Source organism: Caretta caretta, chromosome 3 (genome assembly GCF_965140235.1).
Source record: "Caretta caretta isolate rCarCar2 chromosome 3, rCarCar1.hap1, whole genome shotgun sequence".
Taxonomy (NCBI): Eukaryota; Metazoa; Chordata; order Testudines; family Cheloniidae; genus Caretta; species Caretta caretta.
Window position 1 is genome coordinate 113,821,851 of NC_134208.1, and position 17,966 is coordinate 113,839,816.

The following is a 17,966-nucleotide window of genomic DNA, read 5'->3' on the forward strand; positions in this document are numbered from 1 at the left end:
AGGTGCCTGGGTACCCCAAGAAGGGTCATACTGACTGTTCGGACCTTCTAATTTAAATTGTATTACAAGAGCTACATATGATATTAGTAATCATTAATATCATGTGTGGTTCTTGTAATACTAATGATATCCTAATTAACCTTTCTTTACATCAGTAGGTGGCCCTATGCCTAGACTAATCGCTTTTTTAGCCCTTTTGGACTCTGATTCAAGACTATACTTGTGTATTGATTTACTATTGCAGGTGTCCAATGAGAGCAGTTTTCCCTGACTATTAAATTACATAATTCTCCCTCCCCTATTTTTGGATAGTCAGCTTTTTATGTACTTGAACTATAAAATACTAATAAAAGGTCAGTTTATTTAAAAAAATAACAGCTTATAAAAGACAACCTGCCATGGAAAAATGTTCAGAACAGTATGGACACTTAGGAAGTTTTTGAAGGAATTCTCAATACCTTAGAGATGAAAATGAAGACTGATTCACATTCCTGTGATGATGAAGCAGACGTGAATTTTCTACCAAAAGGAAGTATGAAGTATAGTGCAGATGAAAGTGATAAATGATGTCTCGAGATACCTGTATCTACTTGACCTTGCATGCTTTTGTAAAGACTGAAATTAAGACAGTAAGAAGGTAAAATGTTCTGAGAGAGAGAGAGACAGCAAGAGAAAAAGAAAGCGTGTCTTTCTGTGTTTCCATTAGTATTAGTGAAGATTGTAAACTGACACCACTGTGCCGTTGGAAAGTCATGCCAGCCTCAGTGTTTTTACATTTTGAACTTGAATTCACTTCTGATGAAATACAGCAGTTTTAAAAACCACTTGGACAGCAAACAAATTCTTCAGGCAGGGTTATCTACTGATTTTGTTTATCATGGAACAAAACATGCTTTTTAGAAATAAAAAACAAAAGGCAATTGCTCTGAGCAAGGAAGCTAATAAGTGCTGATAGTACATCTTGATTTTCCTCTGTCTTCAAGTCCAAATTATTTTAGTTTTTGATCAATGATATGGCTGGATGCCATCCACCACATTTATATATACCCTTTAAAGGGTATAAAGGGGCCCCATCCAGTTTTCTTGTGAGCATTTCACTATGCCACCTGGTGGATTTTTGCTGTAAATGCAACAGCAGGCTGCATTCAAGCACTGATTATGCTGATCCATCCTAACTTGATGGGTTTTCTCATGACTGAAGATCTTCTTGTGATGAGGATGGTAACTTGAGACTTCCCTGTAAGGAGGAGGAAGTGTCTCCTTTGACTTTTACCCTTCATTCTGATGTTCTTGCTTTGGCTGGTTTAAGATAAACCTTCCTTTAAAAATAGTTTGAGACTTCCAGGGCTGCTGTTTGCATATGCATCTGGATCTGGGCCTGAATAGTTGACAGTTCTGTTTAAAATTCAGTGCAAAAAACTGTTACAGCAACATTAAAGTTGAGAACCTGTCCAATAAATCATGTTAATAAACATTGTTTTTATTTAGGTCCTGATTTGCTCATTGGGTTGAGGAGCTAGTCAGGTCCTAGACTAAAACTCTGTTCTCTGGTCTCAATCGCTGCTCCCTCGTAGATTTGTAGATTCAGGTTTTTCTGTACACACAGATCATAAATTGTTTTATAACAGATACATCACTAACAGTGGCAGAGAACTTGTGCTAGCACAGTTGTTCTTTTCGGGTAGATAGGTAATTGTGGCTGGCTTGCTTTTGTTTGCTAATTCCCCAGATATCTATGAGTAGTTTTTGCCTTATGTATTTTTTTCTTAGGTACAATTTATTGTACATACCAGTAGGTACTCACTTTTGGCCAGCAACCAAGCTTGAGCATTGGTGTGCTGCCAAGGCCCGAATTAGTTGGAGACATCCTGGGGTCTGATGTCACTTCCTGCCACTCCCCATTCCTTACTCTCTCCCTCCACTCCTGTGTTTGAATGGAGTAAGTTAAGAGTGAGCTGGAACCTAGTTCGATAGTATACCCATTTAGTGTAATCTAGTGCATTTCAAAGGGAAATTATTTGCTCTTCAGAACTATCTCCATTATCTAGGCTAAAAGTAATCCCTGGGAGGAGATATCATGGCAGTATCCAGAGAGAGGACATGAATCCTTCTAGAGACAGTAGAACCCTCCCTCAGGTCCCTTATCATAATGAACACACTCCCTTAATTCTTCCACTTTCTCCAGTCTGCCCTTTGATGTATTTGTCCCATTTAAGAATCTATATGTTCTACTGGTCCTCTCCTTCCTTCTGTGTCCTCCGTCTATGTCCTTCTAGACTTTTTCCTCTCATTTCTCAGTTTCTCACTCCTTTCTGTTTCCCTCCTACCTGTTGCTGGCCTGGGAAGGATCTCAGTGATGGCTTGCACTTGTATCTACTCCATCTCTTTCCATTTTCTTCACAAAGTCTGTCCTTCTTTCCCTCTCCCACTTTCATTTCCTCCTCAGTGTCTCCTTCCTCTTCCCCATTCAACATCACCTTCTCTCTTGTCTCTCCTCCCATGCTAAGACAGGCCTACAGATCTTACTCAGAGTGAGGATTGGAGTGAGGCCCATGGAAAACGTAGCCACAGGCATCATGGGGCCGTATGAGTTCCAAAACATCACACACACTTATGCTTCTTTCCTCTAACAAAAAGAAAAGGAGTACTTGTGGCACCTTAGAGACTAACCAATTTATTTGAGCATGAGCTTTCGTGAGCTACAGCTCACTTCATCAGATGTATACCGTGGAAACTGCAGCAGACTTTATATACACACAGAGAATATGAAACAATACCTCCTCCCACCCCACTGTCCTGCTGGTAATAGCTTATCTAAAGTGATCATCAGGTGGGCCATTTCCAGCACAAATCCAGGTTTTCTCACCCTCCACCCCCCCACACAAATTCACTCTCCTGCTGGTGCTAGCCCATCCAAAGTGACAACTCTTTACATAATCAAGTCGGGCTATTTCCTGCATAAATGGATGTGAGAAAACCTGGATTTATGCAGGAAATAGCCCGACTTGATTATGTAAAGAGTTGTCACTTTGGATGGGCTAGCACCAGCAGGAGAGTGAATTTGTGTGGGGGGGTGGAGGGTGAGAAAACCTGGATTTGTGCTGGAAATGGCCCACCTGATGATCACTTTAGATAAGCTATTACCAGCAGGACAGTGGGGTGGGAGGAGGTATTGTTTCATATTCTCTGTGTGTATATAAAGTCTGCTGCAGTTTCCACGGTATACATCTGATGAAGTGAGCTGTAGCTCACGAAAGCTCATGCTCAAATAAATTGGTTAGTCTCTAAGGTGCCACAAGTACTCCTTTTCTTTTTGTGAATACAGACTAACACGGCTGTTACTCTGAAACCTTTCCTCTAACAGTTTTTCTCTTAGACTCCTTTGTAATTTTCCCTGCTATGTCCTTCTCATTTATTGAAATCTGTTTCTGTTGGGCCCTACTTTCCCTTTCTTGCTGTCTTTTACCACACTTGCTTGTTCATATACAACTATAGGCTTATCTTCATCTGCTGATGAGTCCATTGGCGCTTAAGCCTCTAAATATGAATATGCTATAAGTCAAAACAAAATCCTATTCCTGTTTTCAGGTGTGAGTGGATATTATTGTAGCTCAAGAAATTGAGATTGACCTGAATTAGCTCCTGCTAAAAGACACATTGCAGTCAGGTGCTGTGCAAATAGCAGCATGTGACTCTCCAAATCCACTTTATTGCTGACCTACAGCGCTCTCTTTTATTCCATTCCTGAGACTTACATGAGCCTGGCTGGCATTTAGGTCAAGTGATGTCTAGTTTTGTTGAGGTGGAAAAATGTTGGTCAAGTTGTTGTTACCAAATTTGTGCTTGTAAGAAAGAGACACACCTGTATTAATATATGGTATCGGGCATGCAACCATCCTCACCACAGTTCTATAATATATTTTAAAGAGAGAGTTGCATGCATAATTTATGTATTTCATCAAATACTCTGTAAGCACCAGGATGATATGATGAAGTGAATATTTATCAATAGTGAATGACTTCCAGTGTGCCACTCTTTCATGCAGGTGAAATAATACAGTTAAAATTCCAATATTGTCATTAAAAACTTAATATAGTTCTGGCTGTTTCATTTCTCCTGTAATTTAATTATTATTTTTTTTAATGTGGTACCTGAGATCTAACCATTGCAACCTCTTTTCCGTTTCTTTCTCAAAGCTAGGTAAGTCTCTGAATGTGATGATGCTTATGTCATGATATTATGATGATCTTTTACAGATACAACCACCACCCTTCTAGCAGATGTATCATGCTGACATTTGGTTGATGGAGATGGTAACTCTTGTTGGAAAATGTCGGTGTTCTGCTCTTTCAAAAATGACCCAGTCAAGCTCTCTGCATTATTTTGCCTGGCTTCTTCGCCACACTTTACTAGACTCTGAACACTGTACTGGGGGAGCTGCACAGAAATCTGTTTATATTTGGGTCAGGGAATCCAGAGGCTACTAACAATGATTACACTAAACAGCTGCAATGTACCTCTAGCTTGTGGTTTATTAGGGAAAAAATGAATAAAATGTTTAGTCAAGTGAGTCGTATTTTCACATGACTCATCAGGATTGCCTCCAGGATTAATTACCTGCTTATTATTAGAGCTATTTGATACCCTTTAAGAATTCATTGGTAGGAGATTAGGATATTAGTGAGCACTTCCCCCTCTCCTTCTTTTCCTTAGCATCTCTCCTCCTTTCTTATCTTTCTCCCTTTCAGCCCTCTCTTTTTTCTCTCCCTTCCATAGAGTTTATAATCTCTGTAGACTGCAGCCAGTAAAGGTAGACTTGGTCGCTTACATGGTGGAGCAAGAATGACAGTCCATCAGTAGAAGGCCACGCTTAACAAGATAGATGAGACAACCCTAGGGCTGCATCATTGCTTCTCATACTTATATGGGGGAACATCAGTTGTTGAGGGCAGGGAGAAAGAGCATGTATGTATATCTGAAATTGTAAACATCCAATTGCTCTTTTATTCTAACTCCTAGGTGTAATGTATAAGGATTGGCATGACACTTGGGATGCAGTTGCGATAGACATCTTAGAAAAACCTAAAATAGAAAATGAAAAATATAATGGATAAGAAGCAATAGACTGTGATCTATAAATTAAATCCAGAGACAAAGGACCACCAGATCAAAATGGGGATCAGTTAGTTAAAGTGGATTTTAGATTTTCCACAGTAAGGTATTCTCCTCCAGCCTAGCATACTTCTGTGTAGATGTGTCATTCCAAAATTCTCATCCCAGAGCAAGAGAAGGAAAGATGCATGCCCCTTTCTCCCTTGCTGTTTTCAGAAGGTGGGTGGTCAAGTTGCTTTATGGAAAAATACAATAGATTTGCATTTTCCTGTAAATTCTTTCTATAGGATTTTCAAACTGTCCTATATAACTTAACAGAGAATGATGTCCCTTTTATAGAGTTCAATGGATCTATGGTCAAGAGACCATTTTCAATTAAACTCTGTTGGTTTTTATCATGATTACTCATTACAACTCTATTGGTTTCAAATCTGTTAAATGATAGGCTTGATGCCAAATTTGTCTGTTTTTGCAAGTGGCGAGTAAGATGCCATACAGTTTTAAGGAAAAAAAATCTTCATAACATTGAGGGAAACCATCTTCTAAATTCGTGACCTCAATTTTGATTTTACTTGTGCTTAGAATTTATACAAGTTAGAGCAGAACTTTAGAGCAATTCTTTGTATTGCTATTTTTCATTATGGATTGTTCCTACGTTGTGTATTAGTTTCCACTACCCAGTTTGTAAAATTACCAGTATAATTATTGTGCTCTTCAAATGCAGTCATGTTCAGTATCTTTTTTTCTCTAATACAGCCTTGTAGCTTTTGATGTTGTCAATTAGAAAATCAAAGGAGAGCAGAAGTCAAGAAATCAGAGTAACAAGATTGTTTGGAATTTTTTGCATATATTCATTTAACATGTTCAGGTCCTTGACATTTTCCAGAACACTGCAAAAACTAGATGTCTGCACACATGAGAATTTATTAATATAAGCTGAGTATTATAATATATATATATATATATATACACACACACACTCAGTTTTTCACGTCCGCTGTTTTACATAAAAAAAGTTTTAATTATCTTTAATAATGCAAAATTAAATTTAAATCTAAAAGCTTTTGCCAAAATGTCTTGAAAGCAGTAGGCCAAAAGACCATTATTTAAAAAGAGATTTATGTCAAATGTAGAATTATATTCACATTTTAAATATGTTATACAAAAGAAGTAATGGGAAATGTCTGCTTCAATATTTGAGCAGACATCCACCCATTCAGTAATCTGGTGATGATAGGAACTGTAAAAACAGTATGTAAAAACATTATGTAAAAACAGTAATAATCTCAATCCACTTTTTCTGATTTCAGATTTCAAACAGTTCACATTTTGGAATTGTAGTTAGTAGTTTAGATCCATTTTGAAAATAAAGGCCACTTTCAAAGGTCAGATCCAGATTTGGGTAGGTTTAGAATTAGGATTTTAGTTTGTGCCTTTGTCGAAAGTAGAAATTAACTTTTGGAAATGTTTAAACTCATGGCCTAGCACGCTGATGCCTAATATACAATGGTGACATTGGTGCTACCGTCATGATGCTCTGCCATCTGTCCCTTTTTACGTGGGGGATAAGCACGAGCGTTGCAGTCCTAGCCTGACTTTTTTGTGAATAGGTCTCAACTACTAAATGATTAGATAGTGTCTGAGTGTTGCCATTTCTGTCCAAAAACGCAACTTGGCTTAATTTGGTCATTTTGATTTAGTTGTAATTCTTGTTTAATTTTTTTTAGACGGAATTGATTAAAAACATAAGCACTGCTGAGCAGCCCTATTTATTCACCAGACACGTTCATTTCCTCAACTTTTCAAGGTAAGGCACTTTCCCAATTACAGGGTTTTCTTGTTTCTTTTTATTGCAGTTAATAGAAATAACTTTTCTCTTCGATTTCAAACAAATGTATTCGCAAAAAGAAAAGGAGTACTTGTGGCACCTTAGAGACTAACCAATTTATTTGAGCATGAGCTTTCGTGAGCTACAGCTCACTTCATCAGATGTATACCGTGGAAACTGCAGCAGACTTTATATACACACAGAGAATATGAAACAATACCTCCTCCCACCCCACTGTCCTGCTGGTAATAGCTTATCTAAAGTGATCAACAGGTGGGCCATTTCCAGCACAAATCCAGGTTTTCTCACCCTCCACCCCCCCACACAAATTCACTCTCCTGCTGGTGCTAGCCCATCCAAAGTGACAACTCTTTACATAATCAAGTCGGGCTATTTCCTGCATAGATCCAGGTTTTCTCACATCCCCCCCACCCCCATACACACACAAACTCACTCTCCTGCTGGTAATAGCTCATCTAAACTGACCACTCTCCAAGTTTAAATCCAAGTTAAACCAGAACATCTGGTGGGGGGGGTAGGAAAAAACAAGAGGAAACAGGCTACCTTGCATAATGACTTAGCCACTCCCAGTCTCTATTTAAGCCTAAATTAATAGTATCCAATTTGCAAATGAATTCCAATTCAGCAGTTTCTCGCTGGAGTCTGGATTTGAAGTTTTTTTGTTTTAAGATAGCGACCTTCATGTCTGTGATTGCGTGACCAGAGAGATTGAAGTGTTCTCCGACTGGTTTATGAATGTTATAATTCTTGACATCTGATTTGTGTCCATTTACTCTTTTACGTAGAGACTGTCCAGTTTGACCAATGTACATGGCAGAGGGGCATTGCTGGCACATGATGGCATATATCACATTGGTGGATGTGCAGGTGAACGAGCCTCTGATAGTGTGGCTGATGTTATTAGGCCCTGTGATGGTGTCCCCTGAATAGATATGTGGGCACAATTGGCAACGGGCTTTGTTGCAAGGATAAGTTCCTGGGTTAGTGGTTCTGTTGTGTGGTATGTGGTTGTTGGTGAGTATTTGCTTCAGGTTGCGGGGCTGTCTGTAGGCAAGGACTGGCCTGTCTCCCAAGACTTGTGAGAGTGTTGGGTCATCCTTTAGGATAGGTTGTAGATCCTTAATAATGCGTTGGAGGGGTTTTAGTTGGGGGCTGAAGGTGACCGCTAGTGGCATTCTGTTATTTTCTTTGTTAGGCCTGTCCTGTAGTAGGTAACTTCTGGGAACTCTTCTGGCTCTATCACTCTGTTTCTTTACTTCTGCAGGTGGGTATTGTAGTTGTAGTGTAGCGGCACTGCTATGGGTACCCGCATGGCCCCACAGTATGCCAACATTTTTATGGCTGATTTAGAACAACGCTTCCTCAGCTCTCGTCCCCTAAAGCCCCTACTCTACTTGCGCTATATTGATGACATCTTCATCATCTGGACCCATGGAAAAGAAGCCCTTGAGGAATTCCACCATGATTTCAACAATTTCCATCCCACCACCAACCTCAGCCTGGTCCAGTCCACACAAGAGATCCACTTCCTGGACACTACAGTGCTAATAAACAATGGCCACATAAACACCACCCTATACCGGAAACCTACTGACCGCTATTCCTACCTGCATGCCTCCAGCTTTCACCCTGACCACACCACACGATCCATCGTCTACAGCCAAGCTCTGCGATACAACCGCATTTGCTCCAACCCCTCAGACAGAGACAAACACCTACAAGATCTCTGTCAAGCTTTCTTACAACTACAATACCCACCTGCAGAAGTAAAGAAACAGAGTGATAGAGCCAGAAGAGTTCCCAGAAGTTACCTACTACAGGACAGGCCTAACAAAGAAAATAACAGAATGCCACTAGCGGTCACCTTCAGCCCCCAACTAAAACCCCTCCAACGCATTATTAAGGATCTACAACCTATCCTAAAGGATGACCCAACACTCTCACAAGTCTTGGGAGACAGGCCAGTCCTTGCCTACAGACAGCCCCGCAACCTGAAGCAAATACTCACCAACAACCACATACCACACAACAGAACCACTAACCCAGGAACTTATCCTTGCAACAAAGCCCGTTGCCAATTGTGCCCACATATCTATTCAGGGGACACCATCACAGGGCCTAATAACATCAGCCACACTATCAGAGGCTCGTTCACCTGCACATCCACCAATGTGATATATGCCATCATGTGCCAGCAATGCCCCTCTGCCATGTACATTGGTCAAACTGGACAGTCTCTACGTAAAAGAGTAAATGGACACAAATCAGATGTCAAGAATTATAACATTCATAAACCAGTCGGAGAACACTTCAATCTCTCTGGTCACGCAATCACAGACATGAAGGTCGCTATCTTAAAACAAAAAAACTTCAAATCCAGACTCCAGCGAGAAACTGCTGAATTGGAATTCATTTGCAAATTGGATACTATTAATTTAGGCTTAAATAGAGACTGGGAGTGGCTAAGTCATTATGCAAGGTAGCCTGTTTCCTCTTGTTTTTTCCTACCCCCCCCCCCCAGATGTTCTGGTTTAACTTGGATTTAAACTTGGAGAGTGGTCAGTTTAGATGAGCTATTACCAGCAGGAGAGTGAGTTTGTGTGTGTATGGGGGTGGGGGGGATGTGAGAAAACCTGGATCTATGCAGGAAATAGCCCGACTTGATTATGTAAAGAGTTGTCACTTTGGATGGGCTAGCACCAGCAGGAGAGTGAATTTGTGTGGGGGGGTGGAGGGTGAGAAAACCTGGATTTGTGCTGGAAATGGCCCACCTGTTGATCACTTTAGATAAGCTATTACCAGCAGGACAGTGGGGTGGGAGGAGGTATTGTTTCATATTCTCTGTGTGTATATAAAGTCTGCTGCAGTTTCCACGGTATACATCTGATGAAGTGAGCTGTAGCTCACGAAAGCTCATGCTCAAATAAATTGGTTAGTCTCTAAGGTGCCACAAGTACTCCTTTTCTTTTTGCGAATACAGACTAACACGGCTGTTCCTCTGAAACAAATGTATGTCATTGCTGTGAGAAAAATCTCTTTTGATGCTGGAAGCTACACAAATACGGTCAAAGGGTAAGACTTTCGCTACATAATATTCATACAGTTTGTTTTAATCTGCCTGCATGCCACTGCATGCTTTTAACTACAAGAGGTAATTTTCGTTAATGACATTTCTAGCTTAAAAAAAAATTATGTACTGCATCATCTATTAATGAAATTCCCGCCAGATATTCAGTTGATTTTGCCTCCTTGAAGGTAGCTCTATTGTAAAATATTAATAAACTTCTGCCTTTAAAATGTGATGGGACAGGAGGTTCTATGAATTGGCATGGTTATGTACACCTGTTGTGTGTCTGCTAATAGGCTAAATTCAGACTTCCACTGAATTTAGTAAAAAGGACGAGGAGTACCTGTGGCACCTTAGAGACTAACACATTTATTTGAGCATACGCTTTCGTGGACTAAAACCCACTTCATCAAATGCATGCAGTGGAAAATACAGTTGGAAGATATATATATATATATATATATATATGTGTGTGTGTGTGTATGTATATATATATATCAATACATACACACACACACACACACACAGAGAACATGAAAAAATGGGTGTTGACATACCCACTATAACAAAAGCAATCAGTTAAGGTGAGCTGTTATCAGCAGGAGGAAAAAAAAAAACCTTTTGTAGTGATAATTAGGATGGCTCATTTCCAACAGTTGACAAGGTGTGAGTAACAGTAGGGGGAAAAATAAGCATGGGGAAATAGTTTTACTTTGTGTAATGAGCCATCCACTCCCAGTCTTTATTCAAGTCTAATTTAATGGTGTCTAGTTTGCAAATTAATTCCAATTCAGCAAGTTTCTCACTAGAGTTTGTTTTTGAAGTTTTTTTGTGGAATAATTGTGACTTTTAGGTCTGTAATTGAGTGTCCAGGGAGGTTGAAGTGTTCTCCGACTGCTTTTTGAATGTTATAATTCTTGATGTCTGATTTGTGTCCATTTATTCTTTTATGTAGAGACTGTCCAGTTTGGCCAATGTACATGGCAGAGGGGCATTGCTGGCACATGATGACATATATCACATTGGTAGATGTGCAGGTGAACGAGCCTCTGATAGCGTGGTTGATGTGATTAGGTCCTATGATGGTGTCCCCTGAATAGATATGTGGACACAGTTGGTAATGGGCTTTGTTGCAAGAATAGGTTCCAGGGTTAGTGTTTTTGTTGTGTGGTGTGTGGTTGCCGGTGAGTATTTGCTTCAGGTTGGGGGGCTGTCTATAAGCAAGGACTGGCCTGTCTCCCAAGATCTGTAAGAGTGAGGGATCATCCTTCAGGATAGGTTGTAGATCCTTGATGGTGAGCTGGAGAGGTTTTAGTTGGGGGTTGAAGGTGACGGCAAATGGCGTTCTGTTACTTTCTTTGTTGGACCTGTCCTGTAGTAGGTGACTTCTGGGTGCTCTTCTGGCTCTGTCAATCTGGTTCTGTCAATTTCTTCACTTCAGCAGGTGGGTATTGTAGTTGTAAGAATGCTTGATAGAGATCTTGTAGGTGTTTGTCTCTGTCTGAGGGGATGGAGCAAATGCGGTTGTATCTTAGAGCTTGGCTGTAGACAGTGGATCATGTGGTGTGGTCTGGATGAAAGCTGGAGGCATGTAGGTAAGTAAAGCGGTCAGTAGGCTTCCGGTATAGGGTGCTGTTTGTGACCATTGCTTATTAGCACTGTAGTGTCCAGGAAGTGGATCTCTTGTGTGGACTGGTCCAGGCTGAGGTTGATGATGGGATGGAAATTGTTGAAATCATGGTGGAATTCCTCAAGGGCTTCTTTTCCATGGGTCCAGATGATGAAGATGTCATCAGTGTAGCACAAGTAGAGTAGGGGCGTTAGGAGATGAGAGTTGAGGAAGCGTTGTTCTAAGTCAGCCATAAAAATATTGGCATACTGTGGGGCCATTCGGGTACCCATAGCAGTGCCGCTGACTTGAAGGTATACATTGTCCTCACTCATAACTATTTCACATTTGGGGACAAAGTCACAAAGTTCAGCCACCAGGTTTGCCGTGACATTATCGGGGATACGGTTCCTGACGGCTTGTAGTCCATCTTTGCGTGGAATGTTGGTGTAGAGGGCGTCTATGTCCATAGTGGCCAGGATGGTGTTTTCTGGAAGATCACCAATGGATTGTAGTTTCCTCAGGAAGTCAGTGGTGTCTCGAAGATAGCTTGGAGTGCTGGTAGCATAGGGCCTGTGGAGGGAGTCTACATAGCCAGACAATCCTGCTGTCAGGGTGCCAATGCCTGAGATGATGGGGCGTCCAGGATTTCCAGGTTTATGGATCGTGGGTAGCAGATAGAATACCCCTGGTCACGGTTCTAGGGGTGTGTCTGTGCAGATTTGTTCTTGTGCTTTTTCAGGGAGTTTCTTGAGCAGATGGTGTAGTTTCTTTTGGTAACCCTCAGTGGGATAAGGCTTGTAGAATGTGGTGTTAAAGAGCTGCCTAGCAGCCTCTCATTTATATTTTGACCTGTTCATGATGACGACAGCACCTCCTTTGTCAGCCTTTTTGATTATGATGTCAGAGTTGTTTCTGAGGCTGTGGATGGGATTGTGTTCTGCACGACTGAGGTTATGGGGCAAGTGATGCTGCTTTTCCACAATTTCAGCCCGTGTACGTCGGCAGAAGCACTCTATGTAGAAGGCAGGTTTTATACCGGGGTGAATTTGACCTAATGGTTGTACATTTATATATTGGTAAAATTGTCTTTCATCCCAAAGGATACCAAAATGTTTTACAAATCCTATTGAAGGAATTAAATCATCGAATGGAGTGCGGCCCCTTCTAGCATAAAATGCAGTCGCTATTAAAAGTGCAGTTTATAGGAGAGAAAGTGAAGCATACCCAACTTGGATGAAATTAGTGGGGAATTTTAGGAAGACAGAATTTGACCAGGGCACAGAGGCTAACACTGCTTCTCTTTAATGGTCACGTGTTAAACATTTCATTGGGAAAGTGGTGCCTCAACTAGCACAATGTCCCCAACACCACTTGGGGCTGTTGATTTAGTACCAGTTCCACTTCCTGCAGCACCCTGGATTTTTAGAGATCTTTTTGCAATTGCTTCCCCAGATTCCCAGTTGTTTTATTTATTTGTAATTTTGTTATTAATTTTTCCAGTACAACAAATATACCAAAATACCAGATTCATCAGAATACACAAAGTGAATAAAGAGGATTAGGATAAAGGGAGGGAAAGAGAAGTGACATAGCTATCTTCAGGATCTGCATAAATCATCGATCTCTAAAAAGTCAGCTGAAATTGCTTTGATTTTTTTTTGGCATTCCCTTTCTGCAGAATGCCAGTCATTTATTAGCTGCGAGGTCAGCCATATCACCAAGCCAGGCATCCGTATTTGGTGGGGATCAATTTTTTTCTTTTTTGCAGGATTAATATTTTAACAACCAAAGCTGCATGTAGGAGCAACCCTGCCTTCTTACCATGTAATCTTCAGGAATATAGCCAAGAACGAAACTAGGGCTCCAAATTAGCATCCAGTATCAAATTGGTTCTTTGAGCTACCTGAGACCAGAAATTCTTGATACAGGGGCACTCTCAAAACATATGAGCTAATGTAACCTAAAGAAGTTACATTTCCAAGAGCAGTCAGCATTTATGAGGCCCATTACCATTAGCCTATGTAGGGACTGGTATTTTCAAAAAAATGTCTTTTGGTGTACTGCATTGGGTCAGAGATAGTTGTGTATCCAAATTTCTATGCCAAGCAATTCTCAAATTATCAATCTTTGGCACAGTTTTTTGGCCAGAAAATAATGAAAAGGTACAGCTGAGTAAATGCAGCAAGTTTCCTCCAAAATAATAAATTCTGCATTTCCTAATCTGGTCCATATACATCAGTAAATAAATGCTCTAACTGGAAATATTTCTGTGCTCTGGAGCAGGGCAAGCCAAATTGTTGCTGAAGATATACAAATGGTTTACATTTATCATTGCCAATTAGCTGCCACACCCGTCATCATTCCTCCGTTCATCCAATCCCTCCACATCAAGGTTTGCTATCAATTTTAAGGCTAGGATTGATCAATAGGATTGCCTCTACATGGAAGAATGGATGAAAGCAGAACTTTCTAGCCAAGCTTGCCTCACAGCCATTATTGTGGGAGCTCTGGAGCCATTTCATCAATAATAATTTTGATCCTACGATGCCTGAAAGGAGGAGAGGTCATACCAATTCTTGTTTAATCTGAACCCAAGGTGGAGTCTGTGTGGTCATATCTAACAGCCACAAAGATGCTTGGCTGAACAAAAAGGAGATACGAAAATTTTCCACATCGAAAAAATAAAATCCTCACAGAGAAAGGGGAAGCTGTAATTTGTTAGAGCCAGTCTAGATTTCTTACCTGCACTTCAAAGGAACGTTCTTAAAATAAGTTTGAGGAATAGAAATAGGGAGACCTCTTAGGACATACAAAATTCTGGAAAGGACATTAGTTTTCAGTATATTAATTTTACTCCAAAAACAGGGTTAACGAACTCCAGCTCCCCAAATCATTACCCACTTGGGCAATAATTGGTTCTATACTTAGCTTAGGGGTGTCCTAAATATTTTTGGGAATCAGTATTTCTGATTATTTCATATAAGATGGCTATTCAATTCCCAATTTGAGAAAAGGCCTTTGTGGGCATACTTGTTGTTGTTGCCTGAGAATTCTGATTTACCCTTATTAATTTTATATGCTGAGAAGAGTCTGAATTTATTCAGTGGTTAGAACAGTGGTGGGCAACCTGCGGCCCAAGGGACGCATGTGGTCTGTCGAGGTAATCCGCTGGCGGGCCACCAGACAGTTGGTTTACATTTGCACGGCTGCCCGCAACTCCCAGTGCAAATGTTACAATAATACCAGTGCAAATGTGCAAATGTGGTTCACTGTTTCTAGCCAATGGGAGCTGCGGGAAGCAGCAGCCAGCATGTTCCTGCAGCCCTCACCGCTTCCCACAGCTCCCATTGGCCAGGAACGGCGAACTGCAGCCACTGGGAGCTGCAGGCAGTTGTGCAAATGTAAACAAACTATCAGCCCCCCAAGCAGATTACTCTGATGGGCCGCAGGTTGCCCACCACTGGGTTAGAGGGTAGGAATGGTAACTTTGGGCTTAGATACAAATACAAGAGCATCATTTTGTGCTCTGTTTGACGCCCCCCGAAACCATAAATATGTTGATTTGTTTGGATAGCAATGGCTAAAGGTTCTAGAGCTAAATCAAATAGAAGAGGAGAAACGGGACAGACTTGTCTTATACCTCTCTGTAATAGAAACAGGGTGGAAATAATACTATTCATAACTACCCTGGAAGTAGGGTTAGAGCAGGGGTGGCAAATTTTTTGGCCTGAGGACCACAACTGAGTATGGAAACTGTATGGCAGGCCATGACTGCTCATGAAATTGGGGGTGGAGTGCCGGGGGGGTGAGGGCTCTGGCTGGGAATGAGGGGTTGGGGGTGCAGGAGGGTGCTCCAGGCTGGGACTGAGGTGTTCAGAGGGAGGGAGGGGATCGGGGCTGGGGCAGCGGGTTGGGGTGCAGGAGGGCTTCAGGCTCTGGGCGGTGCTTACCTCAAGGAGCTCCAAGAAGCAGCGGCATGTCCCCGCTCCGGCCTCTACACGGGGGCGCAGCCAGGCGGCTCTGCGCGCCACTCTGTCCGCAGGTGCCGTCCCTGCAGCTCTCGTGGGCCACGGCTCCCAGCCAATGGGTGCTGTGGGGGCAGCGTGCAGTGCCCCTTGGCTGCTGCTACGCATAGGAGCCAGAGGGGGTGACATGCCACTCCTTCTGGGAGCCATGTGGAGCGGGGCAAGCACCGGACCCCACTCCCCGGCAAGAGGTTGAGGGCTGGATTAAAACATCTGGAGGGCCGGATGAGGCCCCCAGGCCGTAGTTTGCCCACCCCTGGGTTAGAGTATAAAAGCTTAATCTGAGCAGTAAATTGTATACCAATCCAAATTTTTCTAATATTTAAAAAAAATAATACCAGGCTATGCAGTCAGACTTTTTTGGCATCTAAAGAAATGACAGCTAAGGGTTCTTTAGAATCTCTCAATGCAGCAATAATATCAATCAGTTGATGCAAATTATCTGAGCCACATCTATTACGAAGGAAGCCTACCTGATTTATGTGTACAGTAGAACCTCAAAGTTACAAACTCCAGCGTTAGAAACTGACTGGTCAACCGCACACCTTGCTTGGAACTGGAAGTACACAATCAGGCAGCAGCAGAGACCAAACCGCCCCCCCCCCCCCCACAAAAATGTAAGTACAGTACTGTGTTAAACATAAATTACTACAAAAATAAAAGGAAAGTTTTTTTTAAAAAACATTTGACAAGGTAAGGAAACAATTTAAATGAAACAATGTAATAAGAAAAGCAAAAAAGGAGTTTGGAGAACAGCTAGCCAAAAACGCAAAAGGTAATAACAAAATGTTTTTTAAGTACATCAGAAGCAAGTACTGCTAAACAACCAGTGGGGCCCCTGGACAATCGAGATACAAAAGGAGCACTTAAAGATGACAAAGTCATCGTGGAGAAACTAAATTAATTCTTTGCTTCAGTCTTCACGGCTGAGGATGTTAGGGAGATTCCCAAACCTGAGCCATCTTTTGTAGGTAACAAATCTGAGGAATTGTCACAGATTGAAGTGACACTAGAGGAGGTTTTGGAATTAATTGATATACTTAACAGTAACAAGTCACTGGGACCAGATGGCATTCACCCAGGAGTTCTGAAAGAATTCAAATGTGAAATTGCGGAACTCTTAACTATGATTTGTAACCTGTCCTTTAAATCAGCTACTGTACCCAGTGACTGGAAGATAGCTAATGTAACGCCAATGTTTAAGAAGGGTGATCCTGGCAATTACAGACCGGTAAGCCTAACGTCAGTACCGGGCAAATTAGTTGAAACAATAGTAAAGAATAAAATTGTCAGACACATAGAAGAACATAAATTGTTGGGCAAAAGTCAACATGGTTTCTGTAAAGGGAGATCATGTCTTACTAATCTATTAGAGTTCTTTGAGGGGGTCAGCAAACACATGGACAAGGGTGATCCAGTGGACATAGTCTACTTAGATTTCCAGAAAGCCTTTGACAGGGTCCCTGACCAAAGGCTCTTATGTAAATTAAGTTGTGATGGGATAAGAGGGAAGATTCTTGCATGGATTGAGAACTGGTTAAAAGATAGGGAACAAAGGGTAGGAATAAATGGTAAATTTTCAGAATGGAGAGGGGTAACTAGTGGTGTTCCCGAAGGGTCAGTCCTAGGACCAATCCTATTCAACCTATTCATAAATGATCTGGAGAAAGGGGTAAACAGTGAGGTGGCAAAGTTTGCAGATGATACTAAACTGCTCAAGATAGTTAAGACCGAACAGGCTGTGAAGAACTTCAAAAAGATCTCACAAAACTAAGTGATTGGGCAACAAAATGGCAAATGAAATTTAATGTGCATAAAAGTAATGTAATGCATATTGGAAAAAATAACCCCAATTATATATACAATATGATGGGGGCTAATTTAGCAACAACTAATCAGGAGAAAGATCTTGGAGTCATCGTGGATAGTTCTCTGAAGACGTCCACGCAGTATGTAGCGGCAGTCAAAAAAGCAAACAGGATGTTAGGAATCATTAAAAAAGGGATAGAGAATAAGACGAAGAATATCTTATTGCCCTTATATAAATCCATAGTATGCCCACATCTTGAATACTGCGTACAGATGCGGTCCCCTCATCTCAAAAAAGATATACTGGCATTAGAAAAAGTTCAGAGAAGGCCAACTAAAATGATTAGGAGTTTGGAACGGGTCCCATATGAGGAGAGATTAAAGAGGCTAGGACTTTTCAGCTGGGAAAAGAGGAGACTAAGGGGGAATATGATAGAGGGATATAAAATCATGAGTGATGTGGAGAAAGTGAACAAGGAAAAGTTATTTAC

General features: G+C 41.3%; 1 protein-coding gene across 3 annotated transcripts in view; it reads left to right on the forward strand.

Moving 5' to 3' along the window:
* UST (uronyl 2-sulfotransferase) overlaps window positions 1-17,966 on the forward strand; it is a 300,004-nt gene that overhangs the window by 140,460 nt on the left and 141,578 nt on the right. For all 3 annotated transcript variants that reach the window (XM_075126796.1, XM_048844295.2, XM_048844294.2), the window contains exon 4: window positions 6,841-6,920. In XM_075126796.1, coding sequence (XP_074982897.1) covers window positions 6,841-6,920 — 80 coding nt within the window. The remainder of the gene's footprint in view (window positions 1-6,840; window positions 6,921-17,966) is intronic.